The 18382-nt window shown below is 45.5% G+C and overlaps 1 protein-coding gene across 7 annotated transcripts in view; it reads left to right on the forward strand.

The window, feature by feature from the left end:
- Positions 1 to 18382, forward strand: part of LOC128702370 (ras-related and estrogen-regulated growth inhibitor) — a 102120-nt gene that overhangs the window by 43129 nt on the left and 40609 nt on the right. For 4 of the 7 annotated variants that reach the window (XM_070102207.1, XM_053796611.2, XM_053796606.2 and 1 more), the window contains exons 2-4: positions 3192 to 3412; positions 5933 to 6586; positions 10909 to 11045. In XM_070102207.1, coding sequence (XP_069958308.1) covers positions 6481 to 6586; positions 10909 to 11045 — 243 coding nt within the window. In that variant the 5' untranslated portion in view covers positions 3192 to 3412; positions 5933 to 6480. The remainder of the gene's footprint in view (positions 1 to 3191; positions 3413 to 5932; positions 6587 to 10908; positions 11046 to 18382) is intronic. The other 3 variants (XM_053796608.2, XM_053796609.2, XM_053796607.2) reach the window with 3 other exon arrangements.

Below are 18382 nucleotides of genomic sequence, written 5' to 3' on the forward strand. Positions count from 1 at the left end.
CTACTGTCGCCTGCTAGTGTATCATGCTAGGCAGGTGCTACTGTCGCCTGCTAGTGTATCATGCTAGGCAGGTGCTACTGTCGCCTGCTAGTGTATCATGCTAGGCAGGTGCTACTGTCGCCTGCTAGTGTATCATGCTAGGCAGGTGCTACTGTCGCCTGCTAGTGTATCATGCTAGGCAGGTGCTACTGTCGCCTGCTAGTGTATCATGCTAGGCAGGTGCTACTGTCGCCTGCTAGTGTATCATGCTAGGCAGGTGCTACTGTCGCCTGCTAGTGTATCATGCTAGGCAGGTGCTACTGTCGCCTGCTAGTGTATCATGCTAGGCAGGTGCTACTGTCGCCTGCTAGTGTATCATGCTAGGCAGGTGCTACTGTCGCCTGCTAGTGTATCATGCTAGGCAGGTGCTACTGTCGCCTGCTAGTGTATCATGCTAGGCAGGTGCTACTGTCGCCTGCTAGTGTATCATGCTAGGCAGGTGCTACTGTCGCCTGCTAGTGTATCATGCTAGGCAGGTGCTACTGTCGCCTGCTAGTGTATCATGCTAGGCAGGTGCTACTGTCGCCTGCTAGTGTATCATGCTAGGCAGGTGCTACTGTCGCCTGCTAGTGTATCATGCTAGGCAGGTGCTACTGTCGCCTGCTAGTGTATCATGCTAGGCAGGTGCTACTGTCGCCTGCTAGTGTATCATGCTAGGCAGGTGCTACTGTCGCCTGCTAGTGTATCATGCTAGGCAGGTGCTACTGTCGCCTGCTAGTGTATCATGCTAGGCAGGTGCTACTGTCGCCTGCTAGTGTATCATGCTAGGCAGGTGCTACTGTCGCCTGCTAGTGTATCATGCTAGGCAGGTGCTACTGTCGCCTGCTAGTTTATCTATCATATATTTGTCTTAACATATTCTCTCAGTTAAGAGAGATCGATCAATTGCGGGATGCAAGTTTTTACCAATGATGTACCGGAAGGTATTTGCATCCTTAATTCAGTAGACTCCTACAGCCAGAGATCCAGCCAGCCAGGGGAGGGATCACGTGGTCCCTTAACGACAGTAAGACCACAAGGTTCTCCTTACACCAGCGATGTCCATCACTGTAACACCACACTCCACGCACCAGACCTCCGTCGACGCACCAGTCCTCTCCAAGCATCGTTGGACACTGGCATTTAATATTCAGCATGAATTTTAAGGATGGATTTCTAAATCCTTTTTAAACGTGATTATTTAGCTCTTTCTAAGACATGTTTTGCTCTTCAACGTTTTTCCATCTGTTGTACATTTCGAAATATGATGCATTTTGCATGTGTCCCAAAGAGGACTCAGGACTAGTGAAGAACTTTGTTAATATTTGATAAAAATATCAATAGTGTTATAAAAAATACACGAAAATAGCTATGACAAATTTAGTATTGCAAATGACTGCAGATTTCATGGAATAAAGTAATAAACTAATTTAGTGCATCAATTATGGGAATGTGTTAGAAAAGAATTATGCTAGAAAAATGACAGGATGGATAATGAGAACCTTCAAAACTAGGGAGGCCAAGCCCATGATGACACTCTTCAGGTCACTTGTTCTATCTAGGCTGGAATATTGCTGCACACTAACAGCACCTTTCAAGGCAGGTGAAATTCCTGACCTAGAAAATGTACAGAGAACCTTCACGGCGCGCATAACGGAGATAAAACACCTCAATTACTGGGAGCGCTTGAGGTTCCTAAACCTGTATTCGCTGGAACGCAGGAGGGAGAGATACATGATTATATACACCTGGAAAATCCTAGAGGGACTAGTACCGAACTTGCACACGAAAATCACTCGCTACGAAAGCAAAAGACTTGGCAGACGATGCAACATCCCCCCAATGAAAAGCAGGGGTGTCACTAGCACGTGACAGGGGCCCGAGACTGTTCAACTGCCTCCCAGCATACATAAGGGGGATTACCAACAGACCCCTGGCAGTCTTCAAGCTGGCACTGGACAAGCACCTAAAGTCAGTTCCTGATCAGCCGGGCTGTGGCTCGTACGTTGGTTTGCGTGCAGCCAGCAGCAACAGCCTGGTTGATCAGGAGGCCTGGTCACAGACCGGGCCGCGGGGGCGTTGACCCCCGGAACTCCCGGTAAACTCCAGGTAATGTATGAAGGATATTAAGCGGTTACTGGTGTGAGAGAGGCAGTATGTGACCTTGCACACCTGGCACACTCATTTAGTCATGGATGCTGTCACGTGTGGAGCACAACTTACAGGCGAGCCTCGACTCCAGCAAGATTGGACAGTGGTTCCAGGCTATATTGTTTATCACGTTATTTGAGGGCATCGCAGTGTTTTGGGCTTGATATGTAGGGAACGTCATGAAGCGAGAGGCTGAATGGTCTTCCTGGCTTCTTAGTTCCCGCGGTTGTCTGAACGTCATGCAGAGAGTACCTAAATGGTCCTTGACGCTGGTGAAGATTGATGGACAGACCACATCGACTCAAGGTTGAGGGACTGATTACCTCATTCTCATTCTCCTCCTGTTCTTCACGATTCTCCTTTGTATGGACTGATGAAGCCACTGTGTGGCGAAACGTTTCCTCAGTAAAGATACCCAAGAGTTGCACATGTGTCTAATTTGTCTAAACTCCTTTTATTGATGCATATAATTTTTTTGACAGGCAAGATTATTCATGAAACAGGCTCCACTGACGCGGGTCTGTCATATGATGACCTGCCACTGGAACTTTTGGTCACCTGATCGAGGCCTTCCACTGGCCTACCCGTCCTTCACTTGAGAAATTTAGATAAATATATAATTTAAAGATTTCGTGCAATTTCTGATTTATTTTTGCAATTTTATAACTATTTGCATGCATTTATATATGTAAATATTGTCTAAAACTGTCTTTCATCAATATATTAATACATTTGTATGCTAGTATATATTTATTTAAAAATAATGAAAAATATTCCCTGAACGGTCCAAAGAGCCGGTATGGTACTTGTAGTTTTCCGGTACGTGTTACACCAAGTTCGTATGTTTGTTTTTCCTGTTTTAATCTGGACCAGGAGTATTTATAGCTTTTTAGCCAAGTTAAGCGACATCATGAATTTATCTCTTATTGTGTTGGGCGCAGTGGTCTTGAATGTGAGAAGCACTTGGTCGTACACTACAACTTTTTATTCCAGGTTGATTTTGATTATTATAATTATTCCAGGTTGAGAGGCTGCTCCACACGCTTGTTGCAGCCAGTCTGAGAGCGATAGTTCCTGACATTGATGACGTTTTAAAGTAACCAAGAAGTCCAGTGCCGGATATAAGAATGCTAGAGGGCTTTAGATGGGGAAAACCTGTATTATAGGAAGTTTGACCCTCGGTGGTACTTGATGAAGCACCATTGTGGGGTCTTCTACGTGGAACCTCGTATAGTCTTCCCTGGTAAATGTGCCTTTTAAAATTGCCTCTTGTCGGCTTATGCCATTGATGACGATATTTAATGTTTTTAGTGGTATATCTCGTGGTGGTGGTGCAGCTGCATGACCTTGCTGTTTGACCAACAGTAAATTTTGATCTGAAAAGTTATTTTTTTTATTCGGTAGGGTGACCCCCCCTCCCCCCCCAAAAAAAAAAAATACGTATATAAAAAAAAATATTTAGCATCATTCCTTCAATAGTCGACAACACAATTCAAATGAGCCTCCGGACAACATCCCCACCCCTCCAGAGAGCAGTTACTGTATTTTCTTACCATTAGGACTAGACGAGGGAAATTTTTTCCCAGTAAAAGTAGGCCTTAGACAAGGATGTGTGATGTCACCGTGGTTGTTTAATATATTTATAGATGGGGTTGTAAGAGAAGTAAATGCGAGGGTCTTGGCAAGAGGCGTGGAGTTAAAAGATAAAGAATCACACACAAAGTGGGAGTTGTCACAGCTGCTCTTTGCTGATGACACTGTGCTCTTGGGAGATTCTGAAGAGAAGTTGCAGAGATTGGTGGATGAATTTGGTAGGGTGTGCAAAAGAAGAAAATTAAAGGTGAATACAGGAAAGAGTAAGGTTATGAGGATAACAAAAAGATTAGGTGATGAAAGATTGAATATCAGATTGGAGGGAGAGAGTATGGAGGAGGTGAACGTATTCAGATATTTGGGAGTGGACGTGTCAGCGGATGGGTCTATGAAAGATGAGGTGAATCATAGAATTGATGAGGGAAAAAGAGTGAGTGGTGCACTTAGGAGTCTGTGGAGACAAAGAACTTTGTCCTTGGAGGCAAAGAGGGGAATGTATGAGAGTATAGTTTTACCAACGCTCTTATATGGGTGTGAAGCGTGGGTGATGAATGTTGCAGCGAGGAGAAGGCTGGAGGCAGTGGAGATGTCATGTCTGAGGGCAATGTGTGGTGTGAATATAATGCAGAGAATTCGTAGTTTGGAAGTTAGGAGGAGGTGCGGGATTACCAAAACTGTTGTCCAGAGGGCTGAGGAAGGGTTGTTGAGGTGGTTCGGACATGTAGAGAGAATGGAGCGAAACAGAATGACTTCAAGAGTGTATCAGTCTGTAGTGGAAGGAAGGCGGGGTAGGGGTCGGCCTAGGAAAGGTTGGAGGGAGGGGGTAAAGGAGGTTTTGTGTGCGAGGGGCTTGGACTTCCAGCAGGCATGCATGAGCGTGTTTGATAGGAGTGAATGGAGACAAATGGTTTTTAATACTTGACGTGCTGTTGGAGTGTGAGCAAAGTAACATTTATGAAGGGATTCAGGGAAACCGGCAGGCCGGACTTGAGTCCTGGAGATGGGAAGTACAGTGCCTGCACTCTGAAGGAGGGGTGTTAATGTTGCAGTTTAAAAACTGTAGTGTAAAGCACCCTTCTGGCAAGACAGTGATGGAGTGAATGATGGTGAAAGTTTTTCTTTTTCGGGCCACCCTGCCTTGGTGGGAATCGGCCAGTGTGATAATAAAAAAAAAAAAATAGGACTAGTCCAACCGGACCTGAATACCTTCAGAAATGCTGCCTTACTGACACTCCAGCAGCACGTCAGACTCTTAAAACGGTGTATCTATTCACCCTCATCTAACATGTTTGGAGTCCAGTCCCTGGACCCATAAACCATACCCCCGGCCGGGATTGAACCCGCGGTCATAGTCTCAAAACTCCAGCCCGTCGCGTTAGCCACTAGACCATTACGATTTCTTGAGCCTGGACCCATTATGTACCTCTAATCTTTTGACTACCGCCCACAGGATGGGTATGGGGTGCATAATAAACATATTAAACTAACATGCACGGCACATGCCTGCTGCCTGTTAAAGCAGTTACCACTTAAATTCCTAAACAGCAAGCATGCTATACCAGCATTTGGTAATTCCTGTCACAAGGCCTAGACCACCTGCCCGCCATCTGGTGGCAACTCCAGCCCACAGGGTTGTCAGACTGTCCGCTCTATCCAAGGTTCCTCAACCGTCCCCTCTACGATCGTTTGGAATCCACTATTCTGATGGTAACGGACCATCCTTAATCACTTCTGGGATGACACCTACCCTCCTCTCCATCCAGGGTTTATACACCCTTCTGGTCATCCTATTCTGCAATATCCTCTAAATGCCCAAACAACCTGAGCTCCTCTGCCCTTTGAATACCTTTTATAACCCCCACATAGTGTTCTAATTTCTACACTTCAAATTCTCTTTTGCTCTTTTGGCATCCTCCTCGCTGCAACTTTACTCGATTTTGGCAGATTTAACACCCGGAACAATTATGAAGTGCTTAATGTGTAGAGTATTTTGCGACCAGATAAATTCGCAATTTATTAATGTTGTAATTTATGACTTATGTGGGACTCCGCATTTCATAATCCATTTTAATCCATTTTAGTTAAATTTTGCTTAACATCTGCATAATTACAATTTTTTTTTTCCATTTTCACAAAAAATGTTTAATGCATTCTTTTTTTTTTTTTTCAGAAATACAGCATGTCAGCAGACTCGAATGCACAGACACTGATCACTAACTAGAATGTAAGGCTGTCAGGTAAGCCTTATGGAGGTCAGCATTAAGGCTCCTCCTGCATCCCTCAGTTTGGTGAGGGATGAGACGCACGTAAACAAAGATTTGTGGTTCAAAACATTTGTGAGTATCTTTGAAGGCGGTGGGATTCCAGGACTGCTGCAGTAAACTCTTGTGAAGGGAATTCTACGCGAGCTGAGAATAGAGATTACAGTATGAAAAGTATTGATTGAATCCAGTGTTAATGTTCAGTACTTTGTTCTGTAGTGTATGAAGTCCGGTGTTTAACTTAAGCAAGCTTCTATTATTATTATTAGCATGGACTGATGAGTCCATATTAATAAAGAATTTCACTAGTTTCTTGTTAACACCCTAACAGTGCAAGAAACATCATTTCATCACTAACTTGCCTACTGGACGCGCTGAGGGGGTGGAGGTTCGGATATAGAAGGTCCTGGTTGTGGTGGCCAACAGTAAACACGAACGTGAAGAAGCTGAGCCAGAGATGTCATCACCAAAATCTCCTAAATCAGCACTCAGCAAGATAGGACTGGGACGACCCCGGCCTCTCAGGATCCTGGTTCTGGGACAGTCTGGCGTCGGCAAGTCAGGTAGGTCCTCTCCGTAGGCTTAACGAGGGGAAGACAAGAATACATTGACATATATTAGTAGTGAACTCGACTCGTGAGTCCATGGCAAGCGTATTAAAACTGAGGCCAGTTTACTAACCACTCTACCATGTTGGCTTAAGATTCAGACTAGGAAGGTTAGCATGCTAATCTTGCATCAGTCGTCGTGTATGGTAGAACGAATTTCAGTACAAAATCGACAAATAATTTAGTCATATTTTTGAAAATTATGATCGTTTCAATAAACTGGAACAAGTATATACTACTACCACTAGAGTAACTACAATAAAAATACTACTACCACTAGAGTAACTACAATCTGCTATCACTAGAGTAACTCCATATTTAACTTTCAAGAGGGAAGCCTAGAGGCTGGCGAAGGACTTGTCGATCCGAGGAACTGTAGCTACTCTCCTCTTTCTTGGATCAAATATGATTACCTCCAGTTCTCCCAGGTACTGTATGCTCAAAATCTTCGTTTTTTCAGTTAAACGGGTTCCCCATACCAGGCACAAACTGATCTACTTGGGTGTATATATAGGGTGGAGTCTGGGGGAGATGTTGGGTAGGTTAAATTTGAGACACCTGCACGAGACGGACTCCCTTTCCGTGCAATCTGCGATGAACGATGTCGTCGAATAAACAGTGAAATGGACAGGGATTTGAACAGAGGTACTGTGTAATATAATGAATTCAGCAGATTGTAGTTTCTTTTGTAGCAGTTACACTTGCATGTATATTATCATAATTATCAATATTTTAAGAAATGACCCAAGTATCAGTATTATTGATTACTCTGGCCAACAATGCTTTCAGTTTACGTCTAAAAACCTGTTTCTAACTAGTTTTGGGACACTGAAATAGAAACCCATGGTGAACGACTTCCCTAAGACAGCCACCACAGAGAAAATGTATCCGGGAAATCTGATAGGTTTGATATCTGACTACTGCTGGACACTGGTGCAGGAGAGCCATACTCAACACAAGTGAAAAAGCCTGAAAACTGTGATTTAAATGTTTGTATGATTGTATGGAAATTTGTTATTTCTGTGTGGGTGACTGGCCCGCTCTTGTATGTCAGTCTACACTGGGTGGAACACCCTAGATGATGACCATCTCAAAACTACGTCTTGAAAGGTGATGGACTGATTACATAGTCTTCACATATCTACTGCTGTCAACTTTTCTGTACTTTATATATGTCGTGCCGAATATGTAAAACTGGTCAGTTAGCAAGAACTCATTTAAAATTAAGTCCTTTCTAAAATTTTCTCTTATACGTTTAAAGATATATTTTTTTCATTAATGTTAATGTAAAATTTTTAAATTTTGCACCAAAAGAATCTTAGAAAACTTATCTAACCTTATTATAACAAGAACAGTTTATTTTAGCCTAACCCAACTACATATATTTTAGATTTGTTTACAATAATTTAATACTAAACAAACACAGTGAAATATATTTTTTTCGTTAGGTTCAGAATGATTTTGGCGAAATTATTGCATACACAAATTTTCGCTTGTCCTATATGGCAAGATGAGCGTTGCTATTTAAGCCAAGATAGGAAGTTCTGCCTATTCGGCACGACATTATATATATATATATCTATATATATATATATATATATATATATATATATATATATATATATATATATATATATATATATATATATATATATATATAATGTATATATATATAATGCACGCGCACACCATGAATGTTAATATAGTTTGTTTTATCATTGCATGCACCACACTTAATATCTATTCATAATATATCTGATTGTCAGGTAACCTACATCATGTGGTTCTTCAATCATAAATAAGCAAAGTATTGATGATAAGACTTCACAGATGTTACGTGTTAGGCTAGACCACGTGTTAGGCTAGACCACGTGTTAGGCTAGACCACGTGTTAGGCTAGACCAGCTCAGATTCATCACCAGCGCATCGAAGTTTCTCGACTCGATATTGTCAGTAATATAAGCATCAGTATTATGGGTTTTATTTTCTCTAAGGTCTTATAACAGCTTTAGTTCTGATCAGAAATGATATACACGTTATGGGCTTCCCAGATAGTACCTAATATGAATAGTAATTATCCTATTTAAAAACTCACCAAAGGTGTATTAGCATGTGTAAAAATGAACTATCACACTTTATTACCTCACAGATATTAACACTTAAGATTATTCAGGTATACACAAATAGTTACATAGATTATCATACATAGCAGAGAACCTAGGAGAACCCAAAACATCAGGGTGACTTATTTCCATTGGGATCCTTTAGAAGAGAGTTCAAATTTTTCTGGGTTCCTCTTGTCTAAAATTCCTTCATTAGTAAAGGTGAGTTTTCTAGGTCCATGTAAAGTTCTTTTCTCAAGTTATTTTGTTCAAGAATTAAATGTGTAAGATATAGAAGTTTCTTTGGATCATGGCCGCCGCGAGCTAGTCTCACTCCAGGAGACCGGGCGATAACCCTGATCAGTCTGGCTGTTGCTGCTGGTGCCACACACTAACGGAGCACCACAGCCCCTCTTAAGTAATAAATAGTCTGCAGGAGATTATATATTAACCTCTAGACGGAAGTTATGGCTCTCTGGTCACTCATATTAGCTCTGGGGTGTGTGTGTGTGTGTGTGTGTGTGTGTGTGTGTCCCTCCGTCCTTATGTTTATACCTCTCTGTGGATATAATAATTTAATATAGGTATTAGTCTTGCTAACTGTTAGAACACTCGTGAAATGAGGACGTAATTATCCACGTCAAGTCGATAAGCTTTGAACCTAACTCGGTCCTGCATGACCCTTAACGGGTTTAGGGCTTTCCGGAAGTAAGGGAACTTGAATCAATACAGGTGCTAGTATTGGCAGTGATACTGGTGCCGGTTCTGTAAATGATACTAGTAATAGTGCCAGTGCTGGTACAGGTACTGGTATCAGCAATGACACTGGTACTTATATCATTACAAAAAATGGTAAACAATACCAGCATGAAGTACACGTGGGCAACACCTGATACTCAGGTGTTTCACGTGTCTGGTACTCGTGACGATGTTATGATACTGGTAATAGGGTCAATACTGGCACTGAGCTCGTGGCGACACGAGTGCCGGCGGTAGTGTCTGAGAGTGACAACAACAGCACTCGTGTGGAAAAAAAGTTCGCCACAACATCCTTGAAGTCCTCTAACTTAGGATGTCACCTATAAATAAATTTTATATTGGATCTTCACTCGTCAGCAGGAAGACCTAGCAAGAAATATTAGTAGCCTTGAAATGTAAGAAGCTAGAGAATGGAAGCTAGGAATTGGGAAGGGAGGGGAGATCTTACCCATGTTCAGTAGAACTCGATAAATTGGCACTAACGCAGCCCAAAGCCAAGTCGAACCTTCAGTTGAAAGGATCTGGAGTTAGATGTTAACTGCCTCGTTGTCTAGTTTCAGACCAGAAGCACGAGAATAAGGTCGCAAAATATCGTGGCTGGAATACGCAAATAACCCGCACTAAGGAGTCTGAAACTTGTGATGACGTTTTGGTCTGACTCGGACCATTAACCAGTCACACTGACCTCTTAACCAGTCTCCCAAGTGCGGCTTTTTTTATTATAGCTTCACGAGACGTTGAGCTTAGCTTTTTTTTTTTTTTTTCTTCCTGAAAGATCATATTTTATTCCTCTCAAGCTTGCGAAGGTTATAACCACAAATAATTGTCTCCAGCTCCCTATCTCCACAAGATTGTGGTAGACGCCGGAAACACAAGTATATCCTGATAAGGGCCCATTGTGACCAAAGTAGGAAATCAATCCATGACTTTCTTGATCCATTTTCTTTGTCATCTTCGCTCTCACTTTTTCTTTATTAACGTCTTTATTTTGTCACCACTGCTTTATTGCATCACTTTAGTACTGTTATATCACCTTTGGAGAGGTGTGATTACTTTGTTGAAGGGTAGTAAATGCCAGAGTTAGCCAGAAAACAATTTAAACTCCAATAAAGAAACTTGACTAACTCTCCCACAAATTAGAGACGTCATTACACAAGGTTCAGGACCCTTTTTTCACCATTATAACGTAGTGATTGAAACTTCTAACCTTATCACTAGTTACCTTCTAGGAAGGTACCTTTATGTTGAAGTGCTCTAGTTCTAAGGATTTGCAGCTACCATCCTCTAATTACCTGCCATTTCCCAAGTGCTGTGAGACTACTAAGAGTTTAGAGGAGAAAACTAGTATTAGATTGGCCTCCCCTCACACTTGTCTCCTACTAACCTCCCATCTTCTCCCCTCTGTTCTCCCTGCAGCTTTGGTAGTAAGATATATCACCAGGAGGTATATCGGGGAGTATGACCCATGCCTGGAGCGGATCTACCCACACATGGCTGTCATTGACGGAGAAACGCTGGCCTTAGAGATACTAGACTCTGCTGGACAGTCACATGTAAGTATCACTGTATCAGTGTATTACTGTCGCTAACATCTGTACCAACCACGGAACGGACGGGGATTGAACCCATGGCGAGTTCAGTGGTTTGTCTGCAATCGTGTTTATACGATTTTAAGTCAACATGTTTACTGTCAGTGAAGTGTTGGCATGACGCAGGTAAACACCTCAGGGATCAGCACAGCTTCAAGTGGAGGATGCTTTGATGCTGGTGAAACATGCTTGATCCGAGGAACTGAAGCCACCCTCCCCTTCCTCGTATCCAACCTTGTTCCCTTCCCCAGACGCTAAATGACCCATTTAGGTTTAGCGCTTCATCAAATATTTCCAAAACTGGTTCCCTTAAATCTGAGTGAGTGACCCGTGTATTTAAAGCATCTTAGTGCATAAGGGATACGTACCTTCTTTCTTTACCTAATGTTCTTTACTTAAGTTCTTTATCCACAAGGTTGAAAGTTTTTCCCACTAGCACTGAATTTGAAGGCCATAAATATACACTTACTGTAAATAGGTCTAGTACAGGGATTCTCAACTTTTCATCCACCATTAACCACCTCCGGCTTGATATATTTCTCCATTTACCCCCGTCCATACAAAAAATTTATCGCCATCATAAAGGGACAGAAAAAGCAAGGTCAGAAAAAATAAGTTATTCAAGTTTTTTCCATCAAATATTTACCCCTTGCCATGTAATTTTTTACCCCTAAGGGGTAAATTTACCTCTGGTTGAGAATCACTGGTCTAGTAGATGTGTACCGTGTGAGGGAGTGTGTGTATATTTAGGTAAACTGATGAAATATTTAAGTTCAGTGTAGCGTAGTGCAGCAGTGTGTCCCTGGTGTCTACTGCAACACTTGGTCTGCCAGGGATGGTGTGTCTCCAGGTATGATGCACGGTGAAGACCAGTCTCCCAGGGATGGTGTGTCTCCAGGTATGATGCACGGTGAAGACCAGTCTCCCAGGGATGGTGTGTCTCCAGGTATGATGCACGGTGAAGACCAGTCTCCCAGGGATGGTGTGTCTCCAGGTATGATGCACAGTGAAGACCAGTCTCCCAGGGATGGTGTGTCTCCAGGTATGATGCACGGTGAAGACCGGTCTCCCAGGGATGGTGTGTCTCCAGGTATGATGCACGGTGAAGACCAGTTTCCCAGGGATGGTGTGTCTCCAGGTATGATGCACGGTGAAGACCAGTTTCCCAGGGATGGTGTGTCTCCAGGCATGATGCACGGTGAAGACCGGTCTCCCAGGGATGGTGTGTCTCCAGGCATGATGCACGGTGAAGACCAGTCTCCCAGGGATGGTGTGTCTCCAGGCATGATGCACGGTGAAGACCAGTCTCCCAGGGATGGTGTGTCTCCAGGTATGATGCACGGTGAAGACCAGTCTCCCAGGGATGGTGTGTCTCCAGGCATGATGCACGGTGAAGACCAGTCTCCCAGGGATGGTGTCTCCAGGTATTATGCACGGTGAAAACCAGTCTCCCAGGGATGGTGTGTCTCCAGGTATGATGCACGGTGAAGACCAGTCTCCCAGGGATGGTGTGTCTCCAGGTTTTATGCACGTTGAAGACCAGTCTCCCAGGGATGGTGTGTCTCCAGGCATGATGCACGGTGAAGACCAGTCTCCCAGGGATGGTGCGTCTCCAGGCATGATGCACGGTGTAGACCGGTCTCCCAGGGATGGTGTGTCTCCAGGCATGATGCACGGTGAAAACCAGTCTCCCAGGGATGGTGCGTCTCCAGGCATGATGCACGATGAAGACCAGTCTCCCAGGGATGGTGTCTCTCCAGGCATGATGCACGGTGAAGGCCAGTCTCCCAGGGATAGTGTGTCTCCAGGCATGATGCACGGTGAAGACCGGTCTCCCAGGGATGGTGTCTCTCCAGGCATGATGCACGGTGAAGGCCAGTCTCCCAGGGATGGTGTGTCTCCAGGCATGATGCACGGTGAAGACCAGTCTCCCAGGAATGGTGTGTCTCCAGGTATGATGCACGGTGAAGACCAGTCTCCCAGGGATGGTGTCTCTCCAGGCATGATGCACGGTGAAGGCCAGTCTCCCAGGGATAGTGTGTCTCCAGGCATGATGCACGGTGAAGACCGGTCTCCCAGGGATGGTGTCTCTCCAGGCATGATGCACGGTGAAGACCAGTCTCCCAGGGATGGTGTCTCCAGGTATTATGCACGGTGAAGACCAGTCTCCCAGGGATGGTGTCTCCAGGTATTATGCACGGTGAAGACCAGTCTCCCAGGGATGGTGTCTCCAGGTATGATGCACGGTGAAGACCAGTCTCCCAGGGATGGTGTCTCCAGGTATGATGCACGGTGAAGACCAGTCTCCCAGGGATGGTGTGTCTCCAGGTATGATGCACGGTGAAAACCAGTCTCCCAGGGATGGTGTCTCCAGGTATTATGCACGGTGAAAACCAGTCTCCCAGAGATGGTATGTCTCTAGGCATGATGCACGGTGAAGACCAGTCTCCCAGGGATGGTGTGTCTCCAGGCATGATGCACGGTGAAAACCAGTCTCCCAGGGATGGTGCGTCTCCAGGCATGATGCACGGTGTAGACCGGTCTCCCAGGGATGGTGTGTCTCCAGGCATGATGCACGGTGAAAACCAGTCTCCCAGGGATGGTGCGTCTCCAGGCATGATGCACGATGAAGACCAGTCTCCCAGGGATGGTGTCTCTCCAGGCATGATGCACGGTGAAGGCCAGTCTCCCAGGGATAGTGTGTCTCCAGGCATGATGCACGGTGAAGACCGGTCTCCCAGGGATGGTGTCTCCAGGCATGATGCACGGTGAAAACCAGTCTCCCAGGGATGGTGCGTCTCCAGGCATGATGCACGATGAAGACCAGTCTCCCAGGGATGGTGTCTCTCCAGGCATGATGCACGGTGAAGACCAGTCTCCCAGGGATGGTGTCTCTCCAGGCATGATGCACGGTGAAGACCAGTCTCCCAGGGATGGTGTCTCTCCAGGCATGATGCACGGTGAAGACCAGTCTCCCAGGGATGGTGTCTCTCCAGGTATGATGCACGGTGAAGACCAGTCTCCCAGGGATGGTGTCTCTCCAGGTATGATGCACGGTGAAGACCAGTCTCCCAGGGATGGTGTCTCCAGGTATGATGCACGGTGAAAACCAGTCTCCCAGGGATGGTGCGTTGTCATTTAGGGGGGTAATGATTGAATCGGATATAAGTGGGGAATATAGGAGAAGGGGATTATGTAGGCAGGGGAGAGGCAGGCGAGGTGGTAGGAGTGAGATGATTAGCGGAGGTAGGTAGGTAATGACAGGTCAGTGGTGACCACCACGACACTCTCATTAACTCTACACTACTTACTAACATATGCCTCGCCCATTCTTCACTCATATAAACATAATAAAATATAAGAAAAAAGAATAAATAACGGTGGACAGTGAATATTACTATTCTACTCAAACACAGTTTATTATTAAGTCTTTGTACAATAATATATTTGGGAACAGAGCATTATTGTGGTTTAGATAAATGGGGTGGTACACATAAGCAGTGAGACAGGGAAATACAATCAACTTGACGAAAATGAATATAACTTACAATATAGCACAGAGGACAGTTCACTACAGGAACTAAGCCACAGGTCCCAAGACCTATACAGCACGAGTAATGCGCCAAGCCAGTACTCTGCCCAATGCCTCCAACAGTCTCCTCCAGAGACTTCAGCAGCCTTCTCCCGAGCCCTGCACCCCAGCAGCAGCTCCGCTCGAAGTCTCTGCTCAGAAGCTCTGCACCCCAGCACCAGCTCCGCTCGAATCTCCCTACTCAGCTCTTCCTTGGGCTTTTATGGTGGTCCAAGCACCCTCCACAACCACGTGTACGACCTGACGCCTAGGTCTGAGGCGTCAAGAACAAAAGACCTCAGACGTGGGCATGGCTACAGACGTTTGCCAAGGCAAGGTGTGACCATATAATTGGTTAAATTAGGTCTCCCCAGAGACCTCACAAGCCCAGCTGGACTACATCACAGCGTCTCCAGGCATGATGCACGATGAAGACCGGTCTCCCAGGGATGGTGTGTCTCTAGGCATGATGCACGGTGAAAACCAGTCTTCCAGGGATGGTGCGTCTCCAGGCATGATGCACGGTGAAAACCAGTCTCCCAGGGATGGTGCGCCTCCAGGCATGATGCACGATGAAGACCGGTCTCCCAGGGATGGTGTGTCTCTAGGCATGATGCATGGTGAAAACCAGTCTCCCAGGGATGGTGCGTCTCCAGGTATGATGCACGGTGAAGACCAGTCTCCGAGGGATGGTGTCTCTAGGCATGATGCACGGTGAAAACCAGTCTCCCAGGGATGGTGCGTCTCCAGGTATGATGCACGGTGAAGACCAGTCTCCCAGGGATGGTGTGTCTCCAGGCATGATGCACGGTGAAGACCAGTCTCCCAGGGATGGTGTCTCTCCAGGCATGATGCACGGTGAAGACCAGTCTCCCAGGGATGGTGTCTCCAGGTATGATGCACGGTGAAGACCAGTCTCCCAGGGATGGTGTCTCCAGGTATGATGCACGGTGAAGACCAGTCTCCCAGGGATGGTGTCTCTCCAGGTATGATGCACGGTGAAAACCAGTCTCCCAGGGATGGTGTGTCTCCAGGTATGATGCACGGTGAAGACCAGTCTCCCAGGGATGGTGTCTCCAGGCATGATGCACAGTGAAGACCAGTCTCCCAGCGATGGTGTCTCCAGGCATGATGCACGGTGAAGACCAGTCTCCCAGGGATGGTGTCTCCAGGTATGATGCACGGTGAAGACCAGTCTCCCAGGGATGGTGTGTCTCCAGGTATGATGCACGGTGAAGACCAGTCTCCCAGGGATGGTGTGTCTCCAGGCATGATGCACGGTGAAGACCAGTCTCCCAGGGATGGTGTGTCTCCAGGCATGATGCACGGTGAAGACCAGTCTCCCAGGGATGGTGTGTCTCCAGGCATGATGCACGGTGAAGACCAGTCTCCCAGGGATGGTGTGTCTCCAGGCATGATGCACGGTGAAGACCAGTCTCCCAGGGATGGTGTGTCTCCAGGCATGATGCACTGTGAAGACCAGTCTCCCAGGGATGGTGTGTCTCCAGGTATGATGCACGGTGAAGACCAGTCTCCCAGGGATGGTGTCTCCAGGCATGATGCACAGTGAAGACCAGTCTCCCAGCGATGGTGTCTCCAGGCATGATGCACTGTGAAGACCAGTCTCCCAGGGATGGTGTGTCTCCAGGCATGATGCACGGTGAAGACCAGTCTCCCAGGGATGGTGTGTCTCCAGGCATGATGCACGGTGAAGACCAGTCTCCCAGGGATGGTGTGTCTCCAGGCATGATGCACTGTGAAGACCAGTCTCCCAGGGATGGTGTGTCTCCAGGTATTATGCACTGTGAAGACCAGTCTCCCAGGGATGGTGTGTCTCCAGGTATGATGCACGGTGAAGACCAGTCTCCCAGGGATGGTGTGTCTCCAGGCATGATGCACGGTGAAGACCAGTCTCCCAGGGATGGTGTGTCTCCAGGTATGATGCACGGTGAAGACCAGTCTCCCAGGGATGGTGTGTCTCCAGGCATGATGCACTGTGAAGACCAGTCTCCCAGGGATGGTGTGTCTCCAGGTATTATGCACGGTGAAGACCAGTCTCCCAGGGATGGTGTCTCCAGGTATGATGCACGATGAAGACCGACCTTCCTGTGATGCAGCGGTCATCTCTGAACTTCACGAACTCGAGACGAGCAAAACATTGTCTTAATGAAAGCTTGTTTTGCAGTTTGTGTGAGGGGGGGGGAATAGGAGGGGGAATGTTCCGTAGCATTTTAGATTCATAATAATTTGTGGTAACGTGAATTCTTTCCTTATGAGAGGAAGGTAAGTTGCTGGTACAATACACACAACTTATTATGAGAGGAAGGTAAGTTGCTGGTACAATACACACAACTTATTATGAGAGGAAGGTAAGTTGCTGGTACAATACACACAACTTATTACGAGAGGAAGGTAAGTTGCTGGTATAACACAATACACGATCATTTTCTTACCAGAAAATCATTGAAGTCTGGCGGTTGTCATTTGCGTATATGCTAAATTAAGCATTAACGTATGGTTATTATTATATGTGAACAGTTAAATCCTGTTAAGCTCCAGCACCTGGTATAGTGAAGGCTCTGTTCTCCATCCCTTAAAATCGAACAACGCTCTAGTGAACTAGAGAAGAAAGTGGTGGTAAGTGTGGCGCGGCATATTATGCAGCGTTAATGAGGTACAATCCTTTGAACGTCGATAACGTAATTAATAGAAGTTTGAGGTGAGTGCTTAGGTGAGAGTAGTGTTGTTGAGGCAGTGATGTCCTTGAACTGTTTGTCAGGGATGATGGTAATGGTGGTGGTAATGATGGTGATGGTAATGGTGGTGGTACTGGTAATGATGATGGTAATGGTGGTGGTGGTGGTGCTGGTAATAGTGGTAGTGTTGGTGCTGGTAATGGTGGTAGTATTGGTGCTGGCAATGGTGACGTTGGTAATGGTTGTGCTGATGGTAATGGTGGTAGTATTGGTGCTGGTAATGATGGCGGTGATTCTGGTGGTGCTGGTAGAGGTTGAGGGTAGTGATGGTTGTTGGTGCTGGTGGTGTTGACGTCTCTCAACATAAATGGTTCATCATTCACACTAACATCAAAACCTTCACTTTGATGCTGGTTAAGGCTCTTGATCTAAGGAATTTGAGTTTTCCCTCTCTCCCTTGGGTCGAATCTGATTGAATTTCTTGCCCCTACAGCTGTATGACCCCCACGGCTCTAATTTCCCTTTATGTAAAATATTAACGTTTAGTGCTCACGTACCTTGCGTCATATCGTAAAAATTAAAGATTACATACTCCATTAAGGCAGTTGATAGCACTGATGCTTATAATTTATAATAGTGTAAGTCCTCACTTAACGTCTTTGATAGGTTCTTGGAAACTGCGACTTTAAGCAAAACGACGTATAACGAAACAAATTTTACCATAGGCTAATTGAAATAAACAGCAGAGGTGCACAGTGCGCTTTCAACACTCATTGCAACAGGGCTAAATCAAGGAATAAATGTTTGCAAAGTGAAAATTGTAAAGAGCACCACCTAGCACCAGGCAGTTCAACAACATGGAAACTACACAGATAGTGGCCCCGGATGGGAATCTGTTTTTTCCAACGTTATAACGAAACGACGTTAAGTGAGGATTTACTGTATTCCAGAATTTGATATATTCAGTTTGTCAGTGTTTGTTAGTGAGATATTAATACTTAAAATGTACATCTAGGTGTTGTATGACCCTTGTA

Source organism: Cherax quadricarinatus, chromosome 80, assembly GCF_038502225.1.
Source record: "Cherax quadricarinatus isolate ZL_2023a chromosome 80, ASM3850222v1, whole genome shotgun sequence".
Taxonomy (NCBI): Eukaryota; Metazoa; Arthropoda; class Malacostraca; order Decapoda; family Parastacidae; genus Cherax; species Cherax quadricarinatus.